Here is a 13,100-nt window from a genome sequence, read left to right on the forward strand (position 1 = left end):
TAGCAAAAAGGAGATAACACCAGTAGGAGTCGTACCGTAAGATCGAGGCAACATCCTACTGAGGCGCGTAGCCGGTGGCCGGAACGCCGAGGAAGTATTGGGCTCCAATCATTACTTCAAACCAATGGCAGGACAGTTAATTATAGGTTGGCTGTCTCACCTAAATCACCTAAGCAGACATAGGGGGCAACTGTGGGAGAAGGGCGTCACTAGGGTCCCGGAAGAACTCCAGGCCTACCCGTCATACGGGTGCGTCCTAGCCATATCATCTGGGGGACGGAGAAGAACATCAGAACAGATATAAGTTGTGGGAAAGAACATCAGAAAGAGATGCAACAGTTGTGAGGACTATCCCGTGGTGTTCAGCAGGGAAGTTCTACAACACACAGGCGCTAGAAGGTAGGCACAGATTTCCACCTGTAAAGGGAACTCTGGAGGTGCCATCGGACCGGCCGGTCTCAGACAGCCCTGTTGACAGTACTCTGGATTGAGGATCTTGAAGCCTTCAGTAAAGAGGTAAAGAGACTGCAATCCTGTGTCCTTGTTATTCACCGCAACCTGCACCACGTACCACCACCTACACCTTTCATTGGACGCCCCTTAGCAGGGTCACGGACCGGGTCTAGCCACCGTGACAACCCCAGAACTGAGACAGAGAAGCCCGGTACTGAGTACCCCATGGCCCTGTGTCTGTGGGCGCTCCAAACTTGGCGTCACGAACAGGATCTACTTAAGCCTGAAGAATCAGGTCATGTGTGCCTTGGAACTGTGATTTATTGTGCTTGAACTGTGACTTATTGCAAAGACTGTGCATTGCTATTGCCACCAGACTTTCCCGCAAAAACCGCCGCTATTACAACGCTAAGAGGAGCGCAGGAGAAGAAGAAGGGTGTGGAAGTGGGCGTGAACGAGCTGGAGAGCGCGCAAGACCATGGCCGCCCAGTCTAAATATTACTGCATCCTGAGGACGTGCCCATCAGCTGCTGAGGTCCGCCTTCTCATCCTCTATGGAGGGTGGGGACAATGGGGATGGGGCCGCCCCCGAAGGAGAGCGCGGGAAGAAGACCCAGAGAGAGGGACAAAGATGGCAACGTCCGAAGCACTGCATGGGGACGACCCGACCCAGCGTGAGGCCGCATCATCCGGAGCATCCCCGGAGTCGCCGTCGCTGCAAGGACTGGCCCTCACGGAGCTACCAATGGGAAGACCTAGCTGGCAGCCATCTGAGGAATGGGTGGCTGCGGCTGAGGCCCTGCGGTTAGCACACCGCCGGGAGGCCGACGACCGTGTGATCTCCCGGCTGGGAAAGCCTACGGAGGTCCGCCTGTCTCCAGTGTCCCCCGCCCTAGCCATCCCGACCGTGGCAGAGCATGAGCTGCAGACGCCGGACCTGAGGATCCTGCCAGCGGCAGAACATCTACGGCGCCTGGTAGCAGCATGGAAGAACATGCCCCAACCTGCGGCCCTGGTCGACCTGACGGGTGCTGTGGAGTTCCCACCATCACACTGGGGTGTAGTGGTTTTCATCAACTCCCGGGAAGGAAGGGGAGTTATTCAGGAGATCGGGGAGCCGCTGTAGGTCCGCGTCGACCTGAGGGAAGTGGAGCCTTGCGGTGGAAAGTATGATGTGGACCACGACTTGAAACCTGGAGATGCTGTTACCTATACCCGGTGGCGGAGGGAGGTCGGCTGGACGGCCCGGGGCATTCAGCGGTGCGCCACTCTCCAGGTTGCTGCTGGGACTCCGGAGGTCGAACCCACTGCAGAAAAGGTAGCGGAACCCTCCACTGCGGATCACCAGAATATCCCGACCCACCGTGTATCTATGGGTCGCGCCCGTTCTCGACTGAGAAGGGTGGCCCAAAGAGGGGCGCCGCCGTTGCCTGGATGAGGATCGGGCCTTCCCAGATCACCGAGGGCCGCTTGCCAGGTAAGGCCCGGAAGGAGGCCACCTCCTGATCAGTCAGAATGAAGCCCTAAAGTTCTACAAACTGTAAATAGTTAACTGTTTATTTCCTTGCTTTTTGCTGCTAGTACCCGACCAGGGTTGTTCTTAAAGGGATCCCTTTGTTTACCCGGGATTAGTGCTGAGCGATACCGTCCGATACTTGAAAGTATCGGTATCGGATAGTATCGGCCGATACCCGAAAAATATCGGATATCGCCGATACCGATACACGATACCAATGCATTTCCATGGGACGCAAAGTATCGGAATGGTTCCCAGGGTCTGAAGGAGAGGAAACTCTCCTTCAGGCCCTGGGATCCATATTCATGTGTAAAATAAAGAATTAAAATAAAAAATATGGATATACTCACCTCTCCGGTGGCCCCTGGATCTTACCGCTGTAACCGGGAGCCTCTGTTCCTAAGAGTGAGCACGTGAAGGGCCTTCGATGACGTCGCGGCTTCTGATTGGTCACGTGACCGCTCATGTGACCGCTCACGCGACCAATCAGAAGCCGCGACGTCAGCCGCGACGTCATCGAAGGTCCTTCACGGGCTCATTCTTAGGAACGGAGGCTCCCGGTTACAGCGGTAAGGTCCAGGGGCCGCCAGAGAGGTGAGTATATGGATATATATGGATATATTCACCTCTCCGGCGGCCCTTGGACCTTACCGCTGTAACCGGGAGCCTCCATTCCTAAGAATGAGCCCGTGAAGGACCTTCGATGACGTCGCAGCTTCTGATTGGTCGCGTGAGCGGTCACATGAGCGGTCACGCGACCAATCAGAAGCCACGACATCATCGAAGGCCCTTCACGCGCTCATTCTTAGGAACAAAGGCTCCCGGTTACATCGGTAAGATCCAGGGGCCGCCGGAGAGGTGAGTATATCCATATTTTTTATTTTAATTCTTTATTTTACACATGAATATGGTTCCGATACCGATTCCCGATACCACAAAAGTATCGGAACTCGGTATCGGAATTCCGATACCGCAAGTATTGGCCGATACCCGATACTTGCGGTATCGGAATGCTCAACACTACCCGGGATCCTTATTGCTTTTTATTTTTGCTTTTGTTTTCCTTTTTGCTCCTTTACACCCCTATTTTGAAAAGACTACCGAATCATGGACGGTGAATGGTTCACAAACTGTAATGTAAATAGTTTGCACCCTATTAGGGGTGCCCCCTACTGGTTTTACAAGAAAAAGAACTCTTTGCGAAAAAACTGTTCCTGGAAACAGTACAGGAGTTCCTGCCTTACACGGACTTGCAACTTGAGCAGTTGCACTACCTCAAAGAGACTTGGTTCCCTCTTAAAGGGGAAGTTCACCAGTTGCACTTAATGTACAATGTTGCCTTAAAAGGAAGTGAACAGTAATAATGTTTTACATAGCTAGTTATATGTAGCCAGCTAGTTAGTTATAGAAAATGTTTGATAATGTTGCTAGAGATTGAGGACAGGAAGTGAACCCGTAGGGGTTAGTGGGTGAGTCCTCTTAGGAGCCATAGAGAGATGGCTCAGTGATCCTGTACTAAGAAAAGAGGCAGTAGGCCTGGGCAGATAGACAGGCGGTCCTGCATAAGACAAATCAGAGAGTAAGAAGAAAATGTTGCACTTAGAAGAGAAAAATGAAGAAAAGCTAATTTATATTTTTGGAGTTTTATAGTAAGCCTTTAGTGGATCCAGCTTATACGTCCTTAGAGGCAAAGTTAAATTATTGCTCAGAATTTGCACTTAGTAGAATACCCGGCTGGGTAATAGAAGTTATTTATAGTATGTTATTTAAAATATTTAACCATGTTTTGTTTGTAACGTTTAAGAGTCCTCACCTCCCATAAAGGGAAGCACTGTTATTATTACTTATTACTTGTTTATTGCATTTCAAAATTTGTATGTCTTTTTGCTGACATGTATTGTTGTTTTCTTCCCAGTCCGGGAGTACTGGATGTAACCGGGGGGGGACTGCAGTGCCCCAGAGCCCTGGTCGTTGCAGTACTGGCGCTCCGTCGCTAAGGGGAGTGATGGTACGTCTGATGGCACTTAAAGGGCACCTGTCACCCCATTTTTTCGGTATGAGATAAAAATACTGTTAAATAGGGCCTGAGCTGTGCATTGCAATAGTGTAGTTTGTGGACCCCGATTCCCCACCTATGCTGCCGAAATACGTTACCAAAGTAGTCGTTTTCGCCTGTCAATCAGGCTGGTCTGGTCAAAAGGGCGTGGTGTCTTCCCCCAGATTTTGCGTAGTTTTTCGTTGGTGGTGTAGTGGTGTGCGCATGCCCAAGGTCCAGAATCGCGCGCTGTTCGTTATTTCATTGGTGATCGGTGGGCGCGGCCATCTTCCTTTGGCCGCGCGTGCGCAGAAGTGGCGCTCTGCTGGCCGTGGCTTCAGGAAAATGGCCGCCGCGATATCCATCTGCGCACGCGCGGCATCCCGCGGCCATTTTCCTGAAGCCGCGGCCAGCAGAGCGCCGCTTCTGCGCACGCGCGGCCAAAGGAAGATGGCCGCGCCCACCGATCACCAATGAAATAACGAACAGCGCGCTCTTTTCAATACCCTGGCAGAGGATTCTGGACCTTGGGCATGCGCACACCACTACACCACCAACGGAAAACTACGCAAAATCTGGGGGAAGACACCACGCCCTTTTGACCTGACCAGCCTGATTGACAGGCGAAAACGACTACTTTGGTAACGTATTTCGGCAGCATAGGTGGGGAATCGGGGTCCACAAAATACACTATTGTAATGCACAGCTCAGGCCCTATTTAACAGTATTTTTATCTCATACCGAAAAAACGGGGTGACAGGTTCCCTTTAAGGAGTTCACCTGACCAGGTATCACAGACACCAATACACTTCACAGTCTGGCCTCCAGGGGGAGCAAAGGGCACTATGTATTAGGCCACTCCTCACAATCTGGTAAAACTGGGGGTTGGATAGAAAGTTAGACAGAAGCTGACTGGGTTGGAACCAGGCAACATCCTGTGGCAGAGGGTGTTGCAGGGGAAGATTCAGGGGGGTCCCTGTCAGGGGTGGGATCCTGACAGAGGCCTAGCGAACAAGACAGAACGTTAAGGAACCGCGCCTTCACTACATCGCGGCGGTATCTCAAGAAAGGACAAGAAGCGAGGTTTATTGTGAAGAGTGAGAAACGATATCATAGCAAAAAGGAGATCACACCAGTAGGAGTCGTGCCGTAAGATCGAGGCAACATCATACTGAGGCGCGTAGCCGGTGGCCGGAACGCCGAGGAAGTATTGGGCTCCAAGCATTACTTCAAACCAACGGCAGGACAGTTAATTATAGGTTGGCTGTCTCACCTAAATCACCTAAGCAGGGGGCAACTGTGGGAGAGGGGCGTCACTAGGGTCCCGGAAGAACTCCAGGCCTACCCGTCATACGGGTGTGTCCTAGCCATATCATCTGGGGGACGGAGAAGAACATCAGAACAGATATAAGTTGTGGGAAAGAACATCAGAAAGAGACACAACAGTTGTGAAGACTATCCCGTGGTGCTCAGCAGGGAAGTACTACAACACACAGGCGCTAGAAGGTAGGCACTGATTTCCCCCTGTAAAGGGAACTCTGGAGGTGCCATCGGACCGGCCAGTCTCAGACAGCCCTGTTAACCGTACTCTGGATTGAGGATCTTGAAGCCTTCAGTAAAGAGGAAAAGAGAGTGCAACCCTGTGTCCTCGTTATTCATCGCGACCTGCACCACGCACCACCACTTACACCTTTCATTGGACGCCCCTTAGCAGGGTCACGGACTGGGTCTAGCCACCGTGACAACCCCAGAACTGAGACAGAGAAGCCCGGTACCGAGTACCCCGCAGCCCTGTGTCTGGGGGCGCTCCACAAGCAGAGCATATTACTAGATAGCCACATCTCTGTAACAGAAGCAATTCACAATAACTGTTTTTTAGAAAAAAAATACTTCATGTGCATATACCGCTAAATAAAGCATATATAAACGCTTCTGAAAATGAATCTACATTAATAAAGTGCATAGTGCTGAAATTTTGCGGCTATCAAAAAAAAAAAATTATTCTCATAACAGTTTCTCAACTCATAAGGCGGAATATCAACCTGCCTACACCGCCACTACTAGATAAGCTGAAAGTGCTTAGTGCAAATTTTTATTCATAAATATAATTTAAGTTATAGCAGCTGAAGACCTATTTTACTCACTTAAAAGGTGTGTCCTTTCCTGTGTGTCCATCAGTGACCCCGACAGCGCCGTTTCGCCATAATGGCTTCCTCAAATGGGGGCACACAGGAAAGGACACACCTTTTAAGTGAGTAAAATAGGTCTTCAGCTGCTTTAACTTAAATTATATCTATGAATAAAAATTTGCACTAAGCACTTTCAGCTTATCTAGTAGTGGCGGTGTAGGCAGGTTGATATTCCGCCTTATGAGTTGAGAAACTGTTATGAGAATATTTTTTTTTTTTTTGATAGCCGCAAAATTTCAGCACTATGCACTTTATTAATGTAGATTAATTTTCAGAAGCGTTTATATATGCTTTATTTAGCGGTATATGCACATGAAGTAGTTTTTTTCTAAAAAACAGTCATTGTGAATCGCTTCTGTTACAGAGATGCGGTTATCTAGTAATATGCTCTGCTTGCACATGCCACTTTATTGACTATAGGGCTGGTCCCCATAATTATATAAAAATTGGAAGGTGTTGTAGTGTTATGCAGCTTTATTCATTTTCTTTTTTCTTGTGTTTTTTCCATCAGTGTTTTCTTTGAATTTCCTTGTCTTGTTTTAAATATTTATGTCTAATAATAGTATCATGTTTTAAATATATCCTATATGCCTATGCCTCTTTTTCACCTACAATTGTTGGGGTGTTTGGGTATGAGAATTGTATTTGGAGGTGGTGAGTCCACTTTTGGATTTTAGTTATGTATAAGCATCTGAGAACTGTATTTTTTTCTGCGGCAGGTAGCATCTGAGAACTGTATTTTTTTTCTGCAGCAGGTAGCATCTGAGAACTGTATTTTTTCTGCAGCAGTTAGTATTTGGTGTGAATAATAACTAAAACAGGCACGTTAAACAGTAGACCCTCATATAGTTAACTTCCAGCATCGTCCATTTCTATTCTGGTTAAATTAATTTTGATCCTACTCCTGTGACTTAGGCTACTTTCACACTAGCGTCGGACGACGCACGACGAATTGCGTCGTTGCGACGTACCGACGCTAGCAGTGAATACGCCGCACAACGGGGGCAGCGGATGCTGTTTTTCAACGCATCCGCTTCCCCATTGTGAGGTGCGGGGAGGAGGAGGCGGAGTTCCGGCCGTGCATGCGCGGTCGGAAAAGACGGGAACGACGCACCAAAAAACGTTACAAGCAACGTTTTTTGGTGGCGACGGTCCGACGCAACCGTCGCACGACTGTTGCGACGTGTGGCAATGCGTCGCTAATGCAAGTCAATGGAGAAAAAACGCATCCTGCAAGCACTTTTGCAGGATGCGTTTTTTCTACAAAACGACGCATAGAGACGTGCAGTGCACGACGCTAGTGTGAAAGTAGCCTTAATTAATAAGTAAGACCTGTAGCCATAAGAGATGTTAAAATATTAACCTTACCCCAAGTTATACATCATAATTATGCCCCATAGTGTCTTCTATAATAAAAGGCATTGTTCCCTCCGATTGCTAAACTTTACAAAGCGAACCATAGTGCTTTCAATAGGCTGCCTTGTCACTCCTGTTATTTCCAGCAAAGGTTGTATCTCTCGCTGTGTCAGTGAATATATTTATTTCCAGATGGTATTACAACTGGAAGAAATGTAATCTCTGTACTGTAATTTATTCTGCTATGTTGAATGCCTTGATCCCTATTAGACTTCTCAGCATCACTATCTAGACTCTTCTGAGCAGAGAGTGCTAAATGTTTTTCTTGCACTCAAGGGGTTAAACCGCTCTCAGCGCAGTTGCCTTTCTGAATTGAATTAACCTATTTAACCAGCGTGTACACATAAATTCAATACCTTTCATTTTATGCACATTCATTCCAGCGGTTAACCTATATGTGTGTTTATATGTATAGATACTTCTAGAGAAATGCATTTGTTTTTATTCAGATCCCCTTCTGGTAATAAATGAATTTGCAATTATTATAGATAATCTTTCTGTTACTTTCTGATGGAAGAAAATGCACATATTTATTAGTTAGTGCCAACAGAATAGTGGAAACATAAATACATTTCAATGTGATGCTAATAGAAATCCAATGTGTTTCCACATTAAAATGTGTATTACTTTTCTCATTGTAGCCACTAGATGACATCGCATTAGCATAATGCAGCGTCATTTGTTGACACAGATAACATCCGCTGATACTTTAGCATAATTGTGTATGAAGTACTTACTTATGGATTATCTCACCACCCATATTCAGAAAATTCACACATTGCCAATGTCCTGTAGAAAACAACCTACCGTATATACTCGAGTATAAGCCCACCCGAGTATAAGCCGACCTCCCTAATTTTGCCACAAAAAACTGGGAAAACTTAATGACACTAGTATAAGCCTAGGGTGGGAAATGCAGCAGCTACTGGTAAATGTCAAAAGTAAAAATAGGTACCAATAAAAGTAAAATTAATTGAGACATCAGTAGGTTAAGTGTTTTTGAATATCCATATTGAATCAGGAGCCCCATATAATGCTCCATACAGTTCATGATGGGCCCCATAAGATGCTCCATATTAAAATATGCCCCATATAATCCTGAATAAAGGTTAATAATGGCCCCATAAGATGCTCCATAGACACATTTCCCCAATATAATGCTGCACAAATGTTGATTATGGCCCCATAAGATGCTCCATAAAGATATTTGCCCCATATAATGCTGCACAAACCTTGATTATGGCCCCATAAGATGTTCCATACAGACACTTGCCCCATATAATGCTCCACAAACGTTAATTATGGCCCCATAAGATGCTCCATAAAGATATTTGACCCATATAGTGCTGCACAAACGTTATGGCCCCATAAGATACTCCATACAGACATTTGCCCCATATAATATAATGCTGCACAAACGTTATGGCCCCATAAGATACTCCATATAGACATTTGCCCCATATAATGCTGCAGAAACGTTGATTATGGCCCCATAAGATACTCCATACAGACATTTGCCCCATATAATGCTGCACAAACGTTGAATATGGCCCCACAAGATGCTCCATAAAGATATTTGCCCCATATAGTGCTGCACAAACATTGATTATGGCCCCATAAGATGCTCCATAAAGATATTTGCCCCATATAGTACTGCACAAACGTTGATTATGGCCCCATACAGACACTTGCCCCATATAGTGCTGCACAATCGTTATGGCCCCATAAGATGCCCCATGCAGACACTTGCCCCATACAGTGCTGCACAAACGTTAATTATGGCCCCATAAGATGCTTCTTATAGACACTTGCCCCATTTGCTGTTGCTGCGATAAAAAAAATCACATACTCACCTCTCAAGCCCCCGGCACTTTCAATATTCACCTGACTTCGTTCCGGCGCCGCTCCAACTTCAGCATCTTCTGCACTGACGTTCAGGCAGAGGGCACGCACTAACCACGTCACCACGCCCTCTGACCTGAGCATCACTGCAGAAGACGCTGAAGACGGAGCGGCACCGGAACGGGGAGCAGGTGAATATCGCACAGCGCTGCGCTCCCCTCCCCATTATACTCACCTGCTCCTGGCGCGGTGCAGTCCCTGCTTCCCCGGCGCTGCAGCTTCTAACTACTGAGCGGTCACCGTTACCGCTCATTACAGTAATGAATATGCGGCTCCAACCCTATGGGAGGTGGAGCCGCACATTCATTACTGTAATGAGCGGTACCATGTGACCGCTCAGTACAGGAAGAAGCTGCAGCACCAGAGAGCCAGGGACCTGCAGCCCCCAATCCCCCTCCCCTGCCGACCCCTGGGTATGACTCGAGTATAAGACAAGAGGGGGACTTTCAGCCCCAAAAAATGGGCAGAAAATCTCGGCTTATACTCGAATATATACGGTATTACATATTATAAAGGCTGCCCCTACAGTAGTCTGGTGGACCCTGAAAAGTGGGGACCCATTCCAGGTTGATCTTCTTTCCATTCCAATAAGTGATGAGAACCTACAAAGGTATGTGTTCTTCACAAGTGCTCCAAGAGTCTTCATCCCATAGGTGCTTAGACATATGGTGGTGTCAGGCAGCACCCAGCAGAAACCTTATTTTTATGCTTGCAATGGGGCCCTCTTCTGCTATGTGCAAGTAGGAATCACATGAAAAGAAATTGATCAGCGTTGATTTGCTGTTTGCTATTTTATTTTGAGAGAAAATAGAAAATGCCTAAAAGATTTGAAAACTATAAAACTATTCAAAATATCCAGTATACCCAGCACAATATAGTCCACATATTCTGACAGATTGGCATGTGTATCTGCCACAAACTATCTTAAAGGGAATCTATCAGCAAGTTTTTGCTATATCTGAGAGCAGCATAATGTAGGAAAAGAGACCCTGATTCCAACGATGTATCACTTATATTACTGGGTGCAGCAGTTGTGACACAATCAGAGTTCTTCGATATAGCATAAAGCAGAGCTCTGAGAGCTAACTCCACCCACACCACAACTTTCTATGCACATTGTCTGTTGACAGTAAGCTGCTTATCACAGGAGGCGGGGTCAGTCTAGCAGTCATGTGAGCTGTAAACCAAGAAGTGATAATCTCCTGCTGATCAAACCTTCATTGGGCCAAAAAAGTGACACATTGCTGAAATCTATGTTTCAGCCCCTATCTCATGGTGTCTTCAGATTAGATAGCAAAAACCTGCTGGCATATTCCTGTTAATTAATTTCACAAGACTAGAGCCAGAAGACTGAGCTAATTTAGGCAACCATGATGCTCTTCTGTACGAAAAGAATTGATAAGAATGGGTTTTATGTAAATGATTATTTTAGGCTGGTATGTTTACAAGGACCTTTTATTTACTTTTCTCAGACCATACAATAATCCATGTTACATTAAATTCTGCATATCATATACTGTACATGTACAGTATGTGAACATTATTGTAGCCCATTATAAAATGTATCAGAAATGTAATGAATTATAACTTTATATTTTTTAGATGCATCATCCTATTCAGATGAAGCCTGCAGATAGTGAAAAGTCAAACGGTAAGTTTTTGGATTTGTACCTTTTAATCCGTTTATATGATAAATAAAAGGTTAGAAAACATTTTAATGTAGCAGCCAATTTGTTCTTTTGCTGTTTCGCTTTCTCCTTCCCTTCTTCCGGGAACAATAATGTTTTTATTCTTTCATTGATATAGCCAAATGGTGTCTTGTTTTCCTGCGGGACAAGTTGTAGTTTTAAATTGCACCATACGTTTTACCATGTAATATACAGAACATGGAAAAACAGGCCAAAAATTCCATGTGAGGTGAAATGGTGAAAAACATGTAATTCCGACATTATTTTTTTAACGCTTAGTTTTTAAGGTCTTCATTGTGAAAATGACTTTATTAAAAAAGTTTGATTACATCAATGCCAAGTTTATATATTTTTCAAATTATTTTAGTGGCTTAAACTCTTTTTGAACTTTGTAAAAAATTAAATGGTTTGTGTCTCCATTCTCTAAGACCCGTAACTAGTTTTTATTTTCCTAACAATGGAGCAGTTTAGGGGCTTGTTTTTTTTGTGTTGTGCTGAGCTGGGTTTTTTATTGGTACAATTTTTGGGTACATAAAACATTTTAATCCCTTTATATTGCATTTTGGGGGGAGATAGAGCAACCGAAAAACAACAATTTAGCAAATAATTTTATAGACTTATGAACATGGCGAAAGTAAATATGATTAATTTCTTTCTATTTTTGGTTAAGGAAAAGGTAAGTTTTTTTATTTTTCTAAAAACTTATTTTTATTTTATTTTTTTATGTCTTCTTAGGGGCATTGAGCCTACAATTTCTTGCAGATTTGATTGTTTCTAATATATACTGCAATACTACAATATTGCAGTTTCCAATTGATTGGAAGCCTGAATGGATGCATCTTGAGTATCATGCAATTTAACCCCTTAATGACAGCCAATACGTCTTTTAACTGACCTGAGATATAAGAAAATAGCCTCCCCATACAGGTGACAATCCAGCAGCTGCCGGCTGTACACTATAGCTGACAACTTGCTGTATCAGCCACAATCAGTGTTTGCACTGTCCAAATCTGTTTAACCCCTTAGATGCTGCTGTCAATAGTGACTACATCATATAAATGGTTAACAGAGTGTGGGGGCTTCCTCTTTATCCAAATTGGTGCCTTCAGATCATGATTTTGTGGTCCTGATGTTTGCCATGGCAATTCACAACCAAATAGCGGCCTAAGAATCTAACGGCTGTAGAAATCTGTTCAGAAGTTAGAGACATTTAGGTGATAAAAATACACATTTTCATTTCTGTCATACCACTTTGCATTAATTCCTGTAAAGCACCTGAAGGGTTAATAAACTACCTGACTGCAGTTTTCAATACGTCAGGGGGTGCTGATTTAAAAATGGTATCACGTTTGGGGGTTTCCCAATATATGGGACCACTAAAGTCACTTCAAACATGGATAAGCCTCTAAAAAAATTAATTTTGTAAATTTCCTTGAAAAAAATGAAAAATTGCTGCTACATTTTTAATCCTCCTAAAATGCTAGCAAAATAAAATAACATTTCACAAATGGTGCTGATGTAAAGCAGACATGTGGGAAATGTTATTTATTAATGGTTTGCTGTGGTATGGCCATCTGGATTAAAGGGATAACCATTCAAATTTTGAAAATTGCTAATTTTTTAACATTTTTCTCAAATTGTTGATATTTTTTATAAATAAAACAAAACATATTGACCTAAATTTACCATTATCATAAAGTATAATGTGTCACGAAAAAACAGTCTCAAAATCACTGGGATTTGTTGAAGCGCTGCAGAGTTATTACCACATAAAGTGACACTGGTCAGATTTAAAAAATTTGGCTCCGTCACTAAGGGGTTAATGCTTCTGTGAGGTATTGACAGCACCATTTATGTGGTTATGTAGCAGCTATCACAGGTAGCTCTAATTATTATTACTA

The 13,100-nt window shown here is 44.5% G+C and overlaps 1 protein-coding gene across 50 annotated transcripts in view; it reads left to right on the forward strand.

Moving 5' to 3' along the window:
- Positions 1–13,100, forward strand: part of CELF2 (CUGBP Elav-like family member 2) — a 632,182-nt gene that overhangs the window by 454,593 nt on the left and 164,489 nt on the right. For all 50 annotated transcript variants that reach the window (XM_077264514.1, XM_077264512.1, XM_077264519.1 and 47 more), the window contains one exon: positions 11,114–11,162. In XM_077264514.1, the coding sequence (XP_077120629.1) occupies positions 11,114–11,162 (49 nt within the window). The remainder of the gene's footprint in view (positions 1–11,113; positions 11,163–13,100) is intronic.

The sequence above is a fragment of the Ranitomeya variabilis genome, chromosome 5, assembly GCF_051348905.1.
Source record: "Ranitomeya variabilis isolate aRanVar5 chromosome 5, aRanVar5.hap1, whole genome shotgun sequence".
NCBI classification, from domain to species: Eukaryota; Metazoa; Chordata; class Amphibia; order Anura; family Dendrobatidae; genus Ranitomeya; species Ranitomeya variabilis.